Source organism: Primulina huaijiensis, chromosome 8 (assembly GCF_012295235.1).
Source record: "Primulina huaijiensis isolate GDHJ02 chromosome 8, ASM1229523v2, whole genome shotgun sequence".
Taxonomy (NCBI): domain Eukaryota; kingdom Viridiplantae; phylum Streptophyta; class Magnoliopsida; order Lamiales; family Gesneriaceae; genus Primulina; species Primulina huaijiensis.
Window position 1 is genome coordinate 22,302,109 of NC_133313.1, and position 17,244 is coordinate 22,319,352.

Sequence of the window (17,244 nt, forward strand, 5' to 3'; positions counted from 1 at the left end):
ACTTCGTGAATTTCTTGCTCTGAAAAATCCTTTCCGTGCACTAGTGCGTGTATGTATCTGCGTTGTTTTTCTATCACGAAGTCTGACTCATCTTCCTCCTTTTATTCTTTGATTTCAACAATCAAATCTATAAGATAAGGAAGATTAAAATTTCATTAGTAAATAAACTCTTCTTTTAAACATTATATCATATCATGATAACACTATCATACTTATCTTATCATCTAGAAAGGAAAAATTTCAATAAATATTTTATACAATCAAATCAACAAGGAAAGATAATATTAAAAAAATTATTTAAGATAGGAAACTAAATCAATTAGATTCAAAATAATTTTTCCCTTCAATAACATATTGAAAAAACAAACAATAATAATAAGAACAACAATAACAATATTATTTTGATTTAAGATAACATTTGGCTGGTGCAAATGAATTATGGCGATGCGACATTCAACAGAACAAAATGTACGTAACGTACGTACTCGATAACTCAAAAATTTAAGGAGAATCCATATTAGTACTAGCGATCGAGTTGGTGTTCATTTTACCATAATTGTTTTAGCTATACTATGGGTGAAAAGTCTTTCCTTTTGGACTTTCGTGATAAATGATGTAATGGTGAAAATGGATATCTGTATTTCTTCCTCACCGTGCATCTTTACAGTACACAGTTATATATACATCAAAGCAACGAATAATATTTTGACACCTAGCCTAAATATTTTGTATACTATTTAAACAAAATCAAGATCGTTTGCGTTTCTCAATCTAACATATAGATACTCATGTAAAATTGGGTATGAGAAAATGACTTGTTAAGCGGAGATCTGTATAATTTATACATCAGAAATTTATCTTTACATAACATAAACAAAAATTATTTGACGAGTTATACATATATTTNGTTTCTAGAACAAAATTCTTTAAAGAAATTAAAGACCTATGATAATTGTTTCATGATGTTATGCAGAGGTTTAATTTGTACTATACACCATAAATAAATCGTCTCATATATACGTCAAAATATATGACCAATGATAAATACTCTTGGGGAAATACATTTCCCATGCAGCGTAGAATGAAAGAGTTTGGATACGAAAGCCATCATCGAAAATAATGATGATGACCGAGTAAATCGAGCAAGTTGAGTGAACGATTTAGTCGAGCCGAGCATTTGTTTCTGCTATGAAATACTGGAGTTCGAGCAACTGATACTCGAGCTGAATGATATGTACACTTTGCAGTCAAATAGTTTGAAGGTGAACAACTAGCTTCACAAACAATTAAAATATTTATTGAACTTGGACAAAGAATAAACTAAGCCTTTACAACTTGCAGAAGTGTTCTATCCAACTCTTGAAAAAACTGTTGAGAGATGATTGTAGTAAAGGTTGAAAAAAAAAGCCAAAAATATATTTTAGAATAGAATATTCGATTCCAATTGTACAAGTGGAGCATTTTAGAAAGAAGCGCGTGGAACGTTTGACTTGGACTGAGTCGGCTACCCACACACTTCACTGACTCTAAACTCCACGTTTCTTCCACGTGGCTATAAGCTAAATAAGTAAAGCTAGCTTACACTCAGAATTTTTTTAGAAAAAAAAGTGAAGTATTCAAAAAGATACATAGCTTGTGTAACTGTCTTACTTTCCTCACACCTGCCACGCATCTTCCCACTCCTTTTCCCTTTTCTCACGCTCTTTATATACAACAGAAACTCTTGCTCAATATATTCGTTCATCTTTCTGTTATTCATCTCCGGAACAAAACTTAATTCCCTCTTTATAGTCAAGAAACAAACTTGTTTAGGTTTTAGATCGATCTTGAAATGGCGCTTGAAGCTTTGAACTCACCCACCGCTCCTAACAAGTCGTTTCATTTCGACAGCAACCCCAGTTTAAGTTATCTTGAGTCTTGGACCAAAGGCAAGCGATCCAAGCGTCCGCGCAGTGTCGACGAACGTCAAGAGCCCACGGAGGAGGAGTACTTGGCTCTTTGTCTCATTATGCTCGCTCGCGGTGGTGGCGAACCATCTACCGCTTCTACTTCTGCCGCTACATCACAGATTATTAAGCACTTACAGCCTCTGACTCGGCCTCCACCGCTTCAGCCGGTTAAATTGGTCTACAAGTGTTCCGTATGTGACGAGGAATTTGGGTCCTACCAAGCTTTGGGGGGCACAAGGCCAGCCATCGCAAGCTCGGCGGTGGGGATGCGCAGTCGACTACCTCCGTCACCACCGCCACAGCCACCACCGCAACTAACTCCGCGGCGGGAAGCGGGAAGACCCACGAGTGCTCGATCTGCCACAAGCGCTTTCCCACATGACAACTTTTAAAATTAGCATTGTGTATGTTATTTTAATTTAGGAATTTGTTTAAAATTAATGTGGATTAACATAAAAGTATTTTATCATTTAGATTAGAGTAATTTATTCTAATTAAAAACCCACACACACCTTACACACACTCTCACACACTTGCATGTTTTTACACAAACTAAAACATACAACACACACCTACACATTTATTTTCAGATTTTTAAAGAGAGAAAACCTAGGGTTCTTGAGAAGAACAGTAGCAGGTTTTGTTGTGTTTTCTTCAAAGAAAATCGCCCCACGATCGTCCCAGATCAACCTCGCATCTTTCTCCGCTTCGATATCGCCGGTTCGGTAATTTTAATATCTAAAGGCACGTATATTCTTTTTTTTATGCATCGATCTCGTCATATTATGCGTTGTGTTGTTATTTATGCGTAAAAATACATGTGTGATGTGTAGAAGTTTGAGCAATTATGTTTATATCACTTTTGAAACCATTTTTGGATCTAAAATCACATTTTTGTTGTCTTTTTAAATACTGCAATTTTTCGGTCATGATTCTGAGAAAACTTTCAATACAAAAATTGTAGAAATTTTTGATACCTTCGATTTGACAGTAAATTCAAAGTATTTGGATAAAAACTGAGTGAGTTATGGTATTTTTCGTGGGACTGCTCAAACTGCGTTTTCAGAAAATTATGATATTGATGCGTTCTTGAAGTTTTAATGTTGCAGGCTTCGTTGGGGATCGACGGGTGATCGTTGTTACGTATAGGTATAGTGGTAATGATGTTGGGAATATTATTGAGGTTTCGTTTCATGTCGATAGGCACTTGAATTAATTAGAAGTCGTAGGAATTGATTTGATGTCATTTGCCGTATTTTTGTGTCGTATGTGTCGTAGGGTGGACGTCGTTACTTTGGGGCGTTTGTACGAGTTTGGTTCAATGTTATGGAATGTTAGGATGGGTCTCGGGGTGTCGGTTCTTGGTCCGTACAATCGACTCTAGGATGATAAGCATGGCATGTACAGAATTTTCGTGAGTTCGCGTCCAACGAGGGTACATGGACCCTGGCACGGGGTCCGTATCTTCGTTTCTTCTTGATTGTCTTTTTTGCGAGCTGACACGAACCGCCACACGGACCAGGGCACGGGGTCCGTGCCTTCCCTTTCCTCCACGACAAATTTCACCGCACCTACACGGACCCGGAGCCGGACCTGGGCACGGGGTCCGTGTCCTTTCTTTCCCCCGAGTATTTCCTTTGCGCACCTACACGGACCTAGGCACGGGGTCCGTGTACTTCATTTTTTTGGGAAATCTTATTGTGTCTTTGGAGTTTCATGTCTTGGCTTAGTATGATGATTTAAATGAGGTCAAGTCCCGAGTGTTTTAGAATGTTTTAAGTTATTTGTTGAATTTGGTGGTGAGCATGTATACCTACGTCTAAGTTATACAAGTTAAGTATTTAAATTCATGTTAGTATGTGCAGCAGCGGCCCCAAACGAAATCCAACGAACCCCTCAACGCCAAGTAAGTATGTTGACGTGCAAGAAAATATTTTATGTTTTTGGAGGTATGCTAAATGTCTTGTGGCCAAATTATGAATGGGTTTGGGAGTCGGTGAACGTGGCCGAGGACCTCTCCACCCCGTTAAATTATGAACGGGTTTAGATCGAGATTGGAAAGTGTTAAATCATGAACGTGGACCAATCAGGCCGTTAAATTATGAACGGGGATCTCATGTATGTGGCAGTGGATCTTTCCTGTCAGCCCAGTACTGTGGTTTAGTCTGATCAGGCGTATTTATGTGTGGGTCACTTGCTTTGAAACATCCCTCTACGCAAAATGATGAAGTTATGTATGTACAAGTATGCAAGCATGTTTATGAAAAGTTTTCACGTTATGGCACGTCTATGTTATGTATATATGTTCCAATTTATGATAAGTTCAAGTTTCAAGTATGTATGCGCTATTTTGAAGTTTCATGTGGTTTTATTACGTATTATTCGTTACTTCCAGTTTATACGTGTTGAGTCTTTAGACTCACTAGACTTGATCGGTGCAGGTGAGGATGTTTTCGAGGAGACTAGGGGTGGGGACCAAGGAGCTGGCTTGGACTGAGCGGGAGGCTAGACCCGAGGACCGCCCAAGTTTTTAAGGATATTTGAAATGTTTAAATACTCTGATTTATGTTACTGTTTTGATGATCTTGCAAATACTTTGGCAAACATTATTTTGAGATCTTCTGTTGCAACTATTTTTGAGACGTACAGTTTACTTTATCAAATTTTGAAGGTTCACGATTTATTTAAGAAAATTTTTAATTTTCCGCAAATTTTAAGTAGTAAAAAGTACGGTACGTTACACGTACAGTACGGTCCCTTCAACTCATATATCCCGATCGAATCTGCAACCATTAGTTTATCGAGGGTTGTATAATAATTCGATAACTATGTGATAACTATAAATAATGGCATCGCATGTACGGTTGGAGAACTCCTTCTCTAACGTACATCTCATACTCTGGCCAGAGATTCCACGCACTATAATTTTATCAGATCACATAGGATATCCACCCCCGCAGGTGAGTGGTGAATCCCCGACTACAATGCACTGTCTCCTATATGTGTCGCAACTGTACCCAACCTCGTCATCTGATGACTCTCCTGGAGCCGGTAAACGAGTCAAAGTACAATCAGTGTTGTCCCGGGTCGTAAGGACTAATGGTGTACAATCATAATCACGGACTTATCCTCTCGATGAATGATAACCACTTGGAAAGTCCGAGGGAGGGTTGTTCGGTATAATCATCATATGACTACCCATCTGCATGTTTGGACATCTCTATGCCCTTACAAAGAAACGCGGTACACCACATCACAGATGCTAGTCTCGAGCACAAGCGACCTTTATCTATGTTTTAGGCGGCTGAATCGACTAGGAACTAATTTAGATTATACAGTGTTTACAAATGAGTTTCAACATCGAATTACGATTCATTTGTATTAAAGTATAATCAAGGTCTTTATCTATGTTTGTCACATGGGTATACAGATAAAGAAATAACAAACCATGAAAAGTTAAATTATATTAAAATAAAGATTGTTTATTACAATTGAGTCAATAAATTCTCTAGCCAACCGTTGGCTTGCAAGGCATCTACTCTAACATATATAACTAGAGAAACTCTTATATCTGAAATATATAACTTACTCTGGCCAAAGATTCTTTATGTTATTCACTTGATAGAACACATATATAGAACATCTATGTATATTCACAAACGACTGAATCTCCAACTACAATAAACAAGTTCCAATCCGATTTACAGCTACACCGAACTTGCCACCTTGTGACCCTAATGGGGTCAGAAAACAAGCCACGATGTAGTGTTCGTCGAATTTAGCTACAGTTGTGTATTGGATCACGAGGATTAATGGTACACAACTGTAACTATAAATTTTTTACTCGACAAGTGGTAGCCAGTTAGAGAATTAGGGTGAAGGTTGTTCAGTGAACTCATCCTACGAGCATCTATTCGAGTGTGCAGATTTGTCTACATCAATACAAGTGAAATGCAACATTGACACATCACGAACACTGGTCTCAATCAAACTTGTCAAATCCTTTATTATTTGAGAGTTCATTGACCAAGAACAACTTCAGATATTACAATCACTTAAAATATATTTCACGATTACCAACAATCGCGCAATCATATTTGGATTATAATAATCTCAAGGTCTTTAATTTATACATGAGTATTTAGATAAAATTTATCGTATATAAAATTATCATTAATTGAATGAAGACTATTTTATAGAGTAGTATTTTATCCCACGAACACAATTTGGTTCGTTGGATTGCCACTTAGAAATGCAAAGGAACATTTCTTTGCAAATTGCCATTAGCTCCACCTTAGCTTTACGTTAGTGACCAGCCTTGAGGAGCATGACAAAAATTAAGGTCTCCTCGAGCTATGAGTTCCATCTTATTTGTCATGCCCCGAAACCGAGACACGTCATCGGCGTTATTTAACAATTAAAATCGCAAAACAACGAGCCATGTAGTACATAAAATATCACAATTGCAGAAGCGATAACATAAAAAAAATTAAAACTAAAATCGATGCTTGAAACTTCATGTCTCGAATTTGATCACCAACTCCAAAACATGTGTTGTTCACCTTCTTCCACTTTATCTTCGCCTTTATTTGGGGAAAGAATTAAGGAGGTGAGTGTTTGGAGAAACACTCAGTATATGAAGGGCCAATCGTACGCAAGAATACAAAATATACATAAATTTAAGTTCAAAGGTGACATGTCGCAACATGAATCATGTATACATGAGACAGATATAATTCGAAACAAGGTATTAAAACATATAGTAATTGGAGCATCAACTTATACAAAACACTGTTATTCATCTCTTTATCCATGATATATTAATTAGTCCCTAATTGTTACTCATATAAGGGGATGAGACCGTATATCGATTATTATAACTCACCCCATCAGGGCCTTATTTTATCTATTCATCTTTCGAAAATTTCCTTACCACTTCTAATTCGAATCCTAGCAGTGCATTTTCAAGATTTCATAGCATAACAAAGAGATCATTCAGAACGAAACATATACATAATCAGAGGTCATGAAATGTGTAGTGTACGATCGAGTATTATTCAAACAAAGGTCAAGTGTTGTTCAAAATTTGGTTCCGCTTGGCTTGCTTCTTGGACGAAACTTTTGCTTGAAAATGAGTAGAGTGTTGCTCGAGTGTTTTGTTGTTGAATTGCTTTCTGAATATGAGAGATTTCGGGCTTGTGAAATGTGATTTATGTGTGACAATTAGTACTTTTTTATATAGAGTTGATAAGGCACTCCCACTACACGTCATGATCTAATGTCTCATGAGCCATTGCTTCATGATTAATCTGCCACTAAGCCACGTTTTTATGACCATAAAGTCATGTTTAATTAGCTACTAAACTAAGTTTTTATGCCACTAAATATGTGGATTTTCGGGATCTTCACATTGTGTTTATCCCTAATCACGGTATTCTTCCTCTGCATTGGTGTAATACCAGATATCAATCAAAACGAATCAAACATATGTTCAAGAGATTATGGTTTCATAGTTGCATCGGACAAGTGTCCACATGCGAGAAACTTGCAAAAACTTTTTGATGAGAGAATTGCACAATAAAGGTTGATTACATAGAACTTTATTCCAATCAAACGGAGAGAGAATTTTGTTTTTTCTTAAAAATTTATTCATTAAGTAAATATTTTAAAAAATAAAATAATTATAATACGGGTGGTCATTCTAAATTTTGAAGCGTTACAATTTTATATCCCTTAAAATGTATTTCCTCCTCGAAATTCGACTAAATGTTTTCGCTGCTTACTTTGCTAAAATTTACCGATCTTACCATAATCAATTGATTAACTCTACACACTATTAAACTATAATTTAAAATTGCACTAAAGTGATTTTATTATCCCAATATTTAAATTAATGGTCGACCTTACCTTAAGTTGTAATATTCATAATCTTAATTCACCACAAAATATAATATATCACATTATATATTAAACCTAATAATAGTACATTAACTATATTCTTATAATATCTACACAATAATGTGATAAAACATTATCACAATTTCATAATTAAGTTTTCCAAAATAATTTATCGTTCCTCAAATAAATTTTCATACCTTAAAAGTATCCCAACAAAAATCTTATTTTCTAAAGTAATAACAATCTAAGGAATTCGATAGAGTCCAAGTTTAATCTCAATGATGTGATCCAGGTGAATTGGGTGAGCTGGATAGGGGCAATCCACCGAGTCTGATAAGAATCTTGTTGAGGAAAAAATGAGCAAGAAGCTATATCCTGAGGTGAAAATATATCTTTATGGTATGGTTGCAACTATGTCCTGCAAACAAGAAGATGAACACGTGAATGGGCGCCGGAGGGGTGTCTGACGTGGTCCCTCCGATGCTTAAATCAGCAGGTGAAGATGAAGAAAAATGGTGTATATGCGTGTGTATGAGTATATGTCAATATGTGAATCCTCTTAATGCAAAGCAAACATGCTATTTATAGGAAGGAAATCAATGATTACCTTATTTTCAGTGCCTACTTACTAATTAAGGCAAGATGGTTGCTCATACTTAACTCTCTAACACCTTTTCTGACACGCCAAAATCCTGTGATTCTGACAGTAATGATTACCAAATATAAGGTATCTCATACTTGTGCACTCGAGTGCGGTGCTACTTTCGAGACAGTCTGGATAGAAAACCATCACCCGAGAGCTTGTCTGAAAGCTCGGGCTTCAGGTAGCCCGGGGTTATGATGTTTCTGGCACTCACCTGTCCGGCTACTTACAATCTCCTTCTGCAAACTTACTATGATTCGGGCTACCCATTTACTGTTCCGGGTCATGTCCCCCATGACTCGGGCTCTTACGGGGGTATCACAACCCCTCCCTTAAATAGTCGAGCTAGAGTCTTACTCGTTGTCCTGATTAGTAAAGCTTGGACTCCATCGAACAGATAATCAATTTTTGTTATAAAAGCATCGGGGCCTCATGCCTCCCGGGCTTAGAAGATTTTTGTCGTTTCATGTTCTCGGGCAGTAGGCCTGATGTCATGATGACGTGTGCCCTATAATCTGAACGATCCAAAAACGTTTCGAATTCCGAGAAAATGAACGGTTTGAGACGCTTCGTATTTCGAGCCTATCCTTTCATATATCCGCACAATTTCAAAGATGCATCCTGATCGTCCAATTATCTTTAGATCGACGGTTGAGATCATTCTCCTTCGCTCTATATAAAACGATGAACCCTCCTCATTTGTCATTTTTACGATCTCGCATTCTCTCCACAATCTTCCCTCACCTCTCTGGCGTATTGTGCTCTTCCGCTCCAGCGACTTCAAGTTTTCAAAAAGTCCTCCTTCGATCAATCTCGTAAGTTTTCTTCTTCCCCGTTTTTCTTCAAAAATGTCAAATTCTCTACTTTTTCCACCTCGGGAGCAAATGCTCGAGGCTCGTCTAGTTACGAGTCCACCGCGATGCACTCTATTTCCCCTCATTCTCCTCCCCGAAAGCATTTTTCCGCCCACCTTTCCTCAAAATCCAAAACCCCAAAAATCAAACCTTCCACTTCTAGCACGTCCCGAGCTCTGAAAAAAGCCAAAGGCAAAGCTCGGGCTTCCAGTCGTTCTCACTCTGAGATTCCTGGAGTTCCTTGGTTTGCTTCAATGAGCAGCACTCTACGCTCGGGAGCGGACGAGGAACTCCTGGATCTCGGCTCTATTCTTTTTTTTTCACTATTTTGATTTCCGATCCCTCTGATAGGGACGATCACCCTCCTCATGGTTTCACTACCTTCTTTCGGGACCAGGTTAGGAATAGCTTTCGATTCCCCATTCCTTCCTTCTACATCGAGGTTGTCAAGTTCTTTGGTGTACCTATGAACCAATTTCACCCTAATTCTTTCAGAGGAAAAGAAAGGCGGTGTCAAGGACAGAGCTAGTCCTTCTTGAAGGTAATAAAGGTGGAGATCAAGACACCTCCCAAGCCACCCAATCTACTCCTCCTCTTCAAACCCAACCACTCACCGAGCCCCTCCACTCCGGCCTGCAAGGAGTCCGAGGCAATCTTTTCTTGGAGGGAGCTTCCTCTACTGGAGTCAGGCTCCCTAAGCAGCTGCTTCTTCCTGCTGAGAAGGCACATTTGAAGGACTATCTCCCAACCCCCAAACTCTTCGAAGGATCTAACCAGATCCTTTCTATAAGTTCCACTCCTTCTTCTCTCTTTTTTTTTTTTTGTACTCTCTTGTTGGCAGGGTGTTCAAATGCTGGTCTCAGGCTTTGAAGAGGTAGCCGCGGTGGCCACAAAGGAAGGCGGTCGAGCCCGGACCACCCGAGAGCTTTAAGAGCAACTTCAAATGGAGCTTTCTCGGGCTCGATCAGCTCATGAAGAAGAGGTGACCGGCCTCCGCGCTGCTTTGGATTCGGCCAATCAGCAATTATCAGCAGCTCATACAGATCTGGAAAAGGCCCGAGATGATGTTGAAGTCGGATGTTGTAAACTTAAATATTATTATTTAAATTTATTAATAATAAAACATTAGTCATAATTAAAAATATATTAAATAAAATATAATAATTAATATATGTAAAATAATAAGAATGTTTCGAGAATATTCTTTTTTGTGTAAAATTTGAAATAAATGGGTTGGAGATGAATGTTGTATTTGGTGCAGAAATCGCACTATTTTAGTGTAAAATTTGCAACAAAATAAATTTTGTGGTTGAAGATGATTTAAAGAGATGAAATCATTTTATTTACGGTTATCATTCTACATGACACTTCTAGATCCACGTGCATCATTCATGTGATTCTATGATCTTATACCATTCATAATATAATTTTAAATATTATTTTAGTAAAATAAAATAATATTGAAAACGAATGGCTGAAGCAAATGAATTATAATATGTCCAAATTATCTTTTTATCAGTGTGAACTGAAGTTTAATGTCAGAATATATATCGATATATACACCATGTTTCTGAAAAAATCATTCCCATTTTTGGGCCTACATTGTAATTTTTTTAAACCTGAAATAGGAGTGAGAAACCAGGAAGATTAACATATTTGAGCAAATGTAACCTGCGCAGGAACGACTAACTAAGCAATGCATTTAGTCATTTTTTAAAGATGTCATGGTTCAACATTAGAATCTGATTCGGGATAGTCAACATTTAAATTATATTAAAAAACTTAGTCCATCCGGTAAAAACTCAATAGATTTACGAGTCAAGCCACACAACAACTACTTCCATGATCTGCATGCATGCCAATAAACCATGTCATGCATTTCAGCATCTGTGGATTTGTAATTCAGATTTTGCACTATCAAGCTTGACATTTGGGTCGTCCTACGTGCTTTTTGGCATGAACATTTGACGTTTATTTCTCAATGTTTTTTCAGTGAACGTACATTTTTTTTAAGAAAAATAAAGTTGCATAAGTTTTTCTGGCTCATTTCATTTTTATAATATTTTATTGTGAAAATAAAATATATTGGAAGCATACTTACATGTTATACTTTGCACACGCGATATGTGCACCACATAGGTTAATTAATGTTTTATAGGGGTGTCGTGATCTATTGATGTTTCACAAGGAGTCCAAATGCTATTAGCCTGATATTTTTTAATCTGGTGGTAGGAAATATATGTGGCATATCGAAATTCTCTTGTCTTCAAAGGGTTAAAGATGCTATTTAGCATCCATGGAGAAAACTAAATTAATATTTTTAAACAACTTACTACGTACGTGGCTCATTATATTTTAGTTTAAATAAACAATCGAATTATGGAGCGAGAAAACTTTTATTTATTTTTATTCATAATCATATTGTCTTTTAAAATATTACAAAGTCAAAATTCATCAAAACTTTTTTCCGATCAATCATTTCAAAAGAAAGATTAAATTCATTGGCTTGTCAGCAATTGAGTAAGAGATCGATGAACAACTTGATTATACAAATTTGATTAATATTTTTAGCTCTAAAATTGTAAGAAAAATTGTATTTTAATGATCATTTGGACATGTTTGATCTTATTATTCTATTATAATAGAAATATTTTGATTGTTTGGTTTTTTTATATCATTTTTAATATACTGGTTAGTTTGAAAAAGTTGTTACGAAACAAAAAGATTATGAACATATATTGTGATTTAAGGATATTTTTTTAAATTTAGTCTCGGGCTCAAAAATTGTAAACCTAAACACTAGCAATCTTGAGGCACGTACAGGCTCGTGTAGAATTTTAAATAAATGTAGTACACTGTAACACATGGATAAAACGACACCCCGTCTCCAGCATTAATAAAATAAATAGCCACAAAATATTTATAAATTTGATTTGTATTTTTTTTATTATTATAACTTTAAGCATAAATTTACACAAACACATCATATAACCAAGAATAATTAAAAAAAAAAGAATAATTAAAAACATAAGCAAGAGCAAACTTACACATTGCATGACCTATAACCAAAATCGAGAAAGAGAATTAATGGTCATTATCCTCACCAGGCGACAAAATGAGAACAAATAATATAACTATGATATTCAGAAAATCTTATTAATTTTTTTTTTTGAAATGACTGTTTTAACTATTTTGCATATGATTGTAACATAATGAATCATCTCTTTATTTTATTTTTTTCGGAATATACTAATATTCATCATTTCATTTACTAAGAACTTGTTTTCAGATCTTTCAACATAATTATTATTTATATTAATTAAATTATTATCTTTCTCAAAGATAGCATATTATGAAATTGTATTGAAGCAAAATATAATATATTATAAAAAATTAATTATCTGCATATATACTATTATTTAGAAAGTTAACCATCAAATGATCATATTAAAACTGTTATAATATTTTTTAGTTTATCTCAAATTAGAATCAAATGTATGTATATTCATTTTCCAAAATATTTTCAATAAACTCATTTTACATATAATGAATATTAAGTGTATAGATATTGGAAGAGTTTGCAAGGAGACCACATTAAGCCAAACTCTACTTTCAAGGGGTATCTGTGCTTTTGCAATTTCCGTCTATTCGAGGATGGATCCCCGCTTCGCAGCATATGCTGGAGACATCGTGCGAAAAAGCAATCGTGCGACCATTGTTTCCACCAAATGAACAGCTGCGTTATAGATACATAGCAGAGCCATGTATGAGAATCAAGGAAAAGTTCAAGATCAACTTTGGGACGACCAGATTTGAAGTAAATATGAAGGAACCCTTCTTGGTTAAAACAAACATGATTTGGAAAATAAAATATTGAAGCATAGTGACCAACCTCTAGGAACAGCACAAAAATCAAGTTCATTCTTCCACCTCTGCATAGGTGTAACACCATATATCAATCAAAACGAATCAAGCATATGTTCAAGAGATTGTGCTTTCAAAATTGCATAGGACATGTGTCCAAAGGCGAGAAACTTGCAAAAACTTTTTGATGAGAGAAAAATCGCACAATAAAGGTTGATTATATAGAACGTGATTCCAGTCAAATGGAGTGTGAGTTAGACATAAATCTTTTTTTGACATAATAGATCTTTTCGTTTCAAAAGTATCATGTTAACATGGTCATACTCACGTGGAGTTTATCAACATTCAATATTTATTAGATCCAATCCGTTTAAATGGTAATTGGTGACTTTCGTTGGCAAAGCTAATGATTTACAACAAAATTTGACATGATAATTGGAAAAAAAAGCTAGAGTTGCAGTCTGCTACCTTTGTCCTGATTCTTCTCCAATCTATTTATGCAATTCACTCTCTGTTTATTTATGAAGAAAAACCAACTCATATATAGTGCTTTTTGGGTAAGATTGCCGATGCCTAATAAATTTTGGGTATCTAAAAAGACAGCAGCTAGCATGAGCTGGCAAAGCTCACTTCATCATCTCGGGTCGGTCACTTTGACCCACAAAGCAATGCAATCTAGTGTCTAGTGATATAAACTATTCAAGGATTCTAAATTTCCAAGAAAAAACTTCAGAGACAAGTGTACACAGGAAAAAAATCTTTAAGAAGAGAGAAAGAGAGATGACATACAGAGAATCGGATCATTGACTTGAAAGCTATTCTCATTTTAATGGTTTTTGGATTTGATGTCCAACCCTGAACATGTATAGGAATCATTCAGAGTAAACCCTATACATGTGGTTCTTAATTTTTTTTAAAAAAAATCATTACCTCTATCCCACCAGATTGGCCAGACTCATCACTATACTCACTGCCAGTCATGAATGTACCTAGTAGAGTTTCCATGAAAGAATATTAAATTTTAATGCATGCTCTTAGCTAAGTTGAATAATTTGCAAAACACTTGAAAGCAATTATCTGGACCTCAAAAGGAATTTAAATCCTATACGCGTAATATTTCGCACCTGTGAATCCATTGCAAATTTCAAAGCCCTCTGTTGCAGGAAGAGACATAACACCTTTGGCCAGCACTTCTACAACTTCGCGAAAGGCCCTAGGTCCATGACTCTAAAAAGATAAACATTCGTTAAGAAGATTCATATAGAAAATCTAAAATTTGATAGGGTTGACGATAATGTGTTACCCGTGGCAAATTCCGGGCAATGCAAGTGACCTTGCCTCCCAAAGAACCACCTCTCACTCTAACAGCTTCAATGGCAGCAATCATTTTCTCTGCGTACTCCGGATTTGGGCACCTTATAATACTACCCTTTATCTGGCAAGATTTTGATGATTCATGATAGAAACATTACAGCACCAAGATGGCCTAAGAGATGATAATATGAAAATACAAGCTAGGCATAAAATATATAGTACTCTACAGGCAAGATGGAGAAACAAAACATCTGCCGAGTATGTCCAGCATATAGATCTATATATATATATATATATATTTATTTATTTATACCTGGCCATATGTCAAGGTTTCATGATCAACCAAACTTTCAGGAAGTACAACTTCGTGCACTTGAGAAACATAAGCAAGAATCTAAAGAAAAAACATCATAACAAAAGTGGTCAGACAAAAAAAAAACTTAGTTGCATAATCAAACAAGCATTTTTCAAATATCTCTATATATAGTATTGTTAATTTCATTAACTAATGTATTTTCTTGGGAGAATTAAGGAAAACCAATAATAAGAACAAGAAAAACAAAGACAGAAATTAATATAACTAGCAGACGAGAAATTATTTTCGATTTTTACAAACACAACTTGTGATGTCAAAAGAAATTTCTCTATGCGAAAGATATTGGTGTCAAGTGATCAAATATCATTCAATCATTACCACTCAAAAGAGGCTACTAGAAAATCAATATACCATGAAAATGTTAAAAAGGTATGTGAAAACTAATGCACGGACTCTATAAAACATAGAGTAAACACTTAAATGTGAATGCATAAAAGTTCAATAATATATATATATATATATATATGAGCAATGATACCCTTCACACCCTTCTACTGTCTACGTGGCACGCCCACAACCACACAAAATTTTTTGTTTTGTTTTTTAAAAAATGACGGACCAATCATGCACACTTAGGCAGTGCACATGATGCCCTGCATACCACGTGTGCAGGGTAACAAAATCGTGTATATATATATATATATATATATATATATTCCTACTACTAATCTTGGGTTCAAATGCAAAACTTACATCAATTCCTTCACAAATTTTTAAGATATCCATGTAGCAAACTCCTTCGATCACCTTTCCAGCGGTTTCTCTATCAACATATATCCCACCACCCTGAATTTTGAGGGACACGGTAAAGTAAACCAAGACGTGGAGTAAGAGGTAAGACTTTATCAATCATTCATGAAGCATATACCAGAAGATTAAAGAACTTTTCGAGCACTGCCAAATTAACACTAACACTACTTGATTGGAAGACATGCTACCTGCATTGATCTCAAGCAATACGCACGAGATGGTCTACAAGCTTGGGAAGTTTCACTGTAGACCTGAAAATGAAATATAGCATAAGAAATTAATATCAAAGTAGCTCTTAAGTAGTAGTACACCGGCCATATTATGCTTATTTGATCCGCATAGGGGACATTACCTTGATTGGAGATCCAATGGTTAACCCTGCCGTAAGTAGATGAAACTTTAGTCCAATTTCCAGAATATATACAACAAGCATTAACTGAGTTCATGCAATTTAAACCAATTAAAACTTGGTCGCTGCAAAAGAATATTTGATGGTACCAATACTTCGAATTACAAGAAAGTGGATCATCAAAGTTGGATCGCAAATTAAAGAAATCAGAGTAATTTATATACCGAGGTGTTTGAGTTGGGATCTGCGAGCTGGAAGATGGATGATGTTTGGAGACTGCAGAAGCGACGGCGAGTGGAGGGATTCGGCAGAAGGATATCGAGCTCCGAGGAAGGGGTTGGTGAGGGACGCGGCCATGTTTCCTACGTCGTTTCAAGATATACACACACACACACACACACACACACACACACATCCATCCAACAACGAAACTATCACCTATATATATTGGGAAACATTGTTTATGTAAGGAAAAATATTATACTATAACTATTAAAACAAGCAAAAATCTTTTTTAGATTTGTTAAAGAATAAAACGGGTAAACAAATCGTGAAATTTCCAATTTTTGAATTCCTAAATCTCTTTTCAAATCCAATTCTAAATTAATTATTTTGTTTCCAGAATATTTTCAAAAGAATATTTTAATTTCTTCCATAGCTGAGTAAATAATATTCTTTTATACATATAAGCAAAATTGAGATAGCATATATCTAGCCAAGTATATTGCTTTCCAAAAGCATTTTTATTAAATACAATACAATATATATTCCTTTTATGTATCTAACTCCATTCTATTTATCATGTTTTAATCGTATATGCTATGGTGTGTGCGGATATTTATGGAGCTAACATGTCATGGCTTACCTGGAAAGGTGAATATAGCTAACATTTGGTAAAGAAAACCAAACAGTACTTTGTCATCTTTAAAGTTAATAGTAACTTTAGGCCGAAAATTTTCAAAGTTGATAGAAATTCTCGTTACAAATAAGGAAATCCTCGACTGCCGTTCCCTTAGACAAATTTAAAGAAAAAAAACAATTATCCTCGATTAACCATAAAGGAGTATTATATTATACAATATAAAAGTGGCAAACATGGGGAGGTGCATGCATAATGAAACACGTTTCCCGTGAAGCATACATAATGAGATAGTTTGGATATATATACCAAAGCTATTATCTTTCCCTCTACCCTTTTTGGACAAGAGTCTTCTGATTGTAAAGTCTTTCTGAAAGAATAAATAACT

The 17,244-nt window shown here is 35.6% G+C and overlaps 1 protein-coding gene and 1 pseudogene across 1 annotated transcript; one reads left to right on the plus strand and one right to left on the minus strand.

Moving 5' to 3' along the window:
- The first annotated feature begins 1,669 nt into the window (after positions 1-1,669).
- Positions 1,670-2,423, plus strand: LOC140982508 (zinc finger protein ZAT6-like; annotated as a pseudogene).
- Positions 2,424-12,754: 10,331 nt separating this feature from the next.
- On the minus strand, positions 12,755-16,407 carry LOC140982207 (chorismate synthase 1, chloroplastic-like). The gene is made up of 11 exons (XM_073448630.1): positions 16,222-16,407; positions 16,001-16,026; positions 15,837-15,899; positions 15,592-15,684; positions 14,836-14,916; positions 14,512-14,643; positions 14,333-14,435; positions 14,139-14,197; positions 13,998-14,063; positions 13,237-13,276; positions 12,755-13,080 (listed from the first exon to the last, which is right to left on the minus strand). The coding sequence occupies exons 1-11, from the start codon at positions 16,352-16,354 to the stop codon at positions 12,989-12,991; spliced, it is 888 nt and encodes a 295-aa protein (XP_073304731.1). The 5' UTR covers positions 16,355-16,407; the 3' UTR covers positions 12,755-12,988.
- Positions 16,408-17,244: the final 837 nt, after the last annotated feature.

Coding starts and splice junctions, on each gene's coding strand:
- LOC140982207 (XM_073448630.1), bottom strand. CDS start 16,354: ATGGCCGCGTCCCTCACCAACCCCTTCCTCGGAGCTCGATATCCTTCT. Junction 15,900..16,000: donor CCATTGGATCTCCAATCAAG/GTAATGTCCCCT, acceptor TTTCATTTTCAG/GTCTACAGTGAAACTTCCCA. Junction 14,064..14,138: donor GCCAATCTGGTGGGATAGAG/GTAATGATTTTT, acceptor ATACATGTTCAG/GGTTGGACATCAAATCCAAA.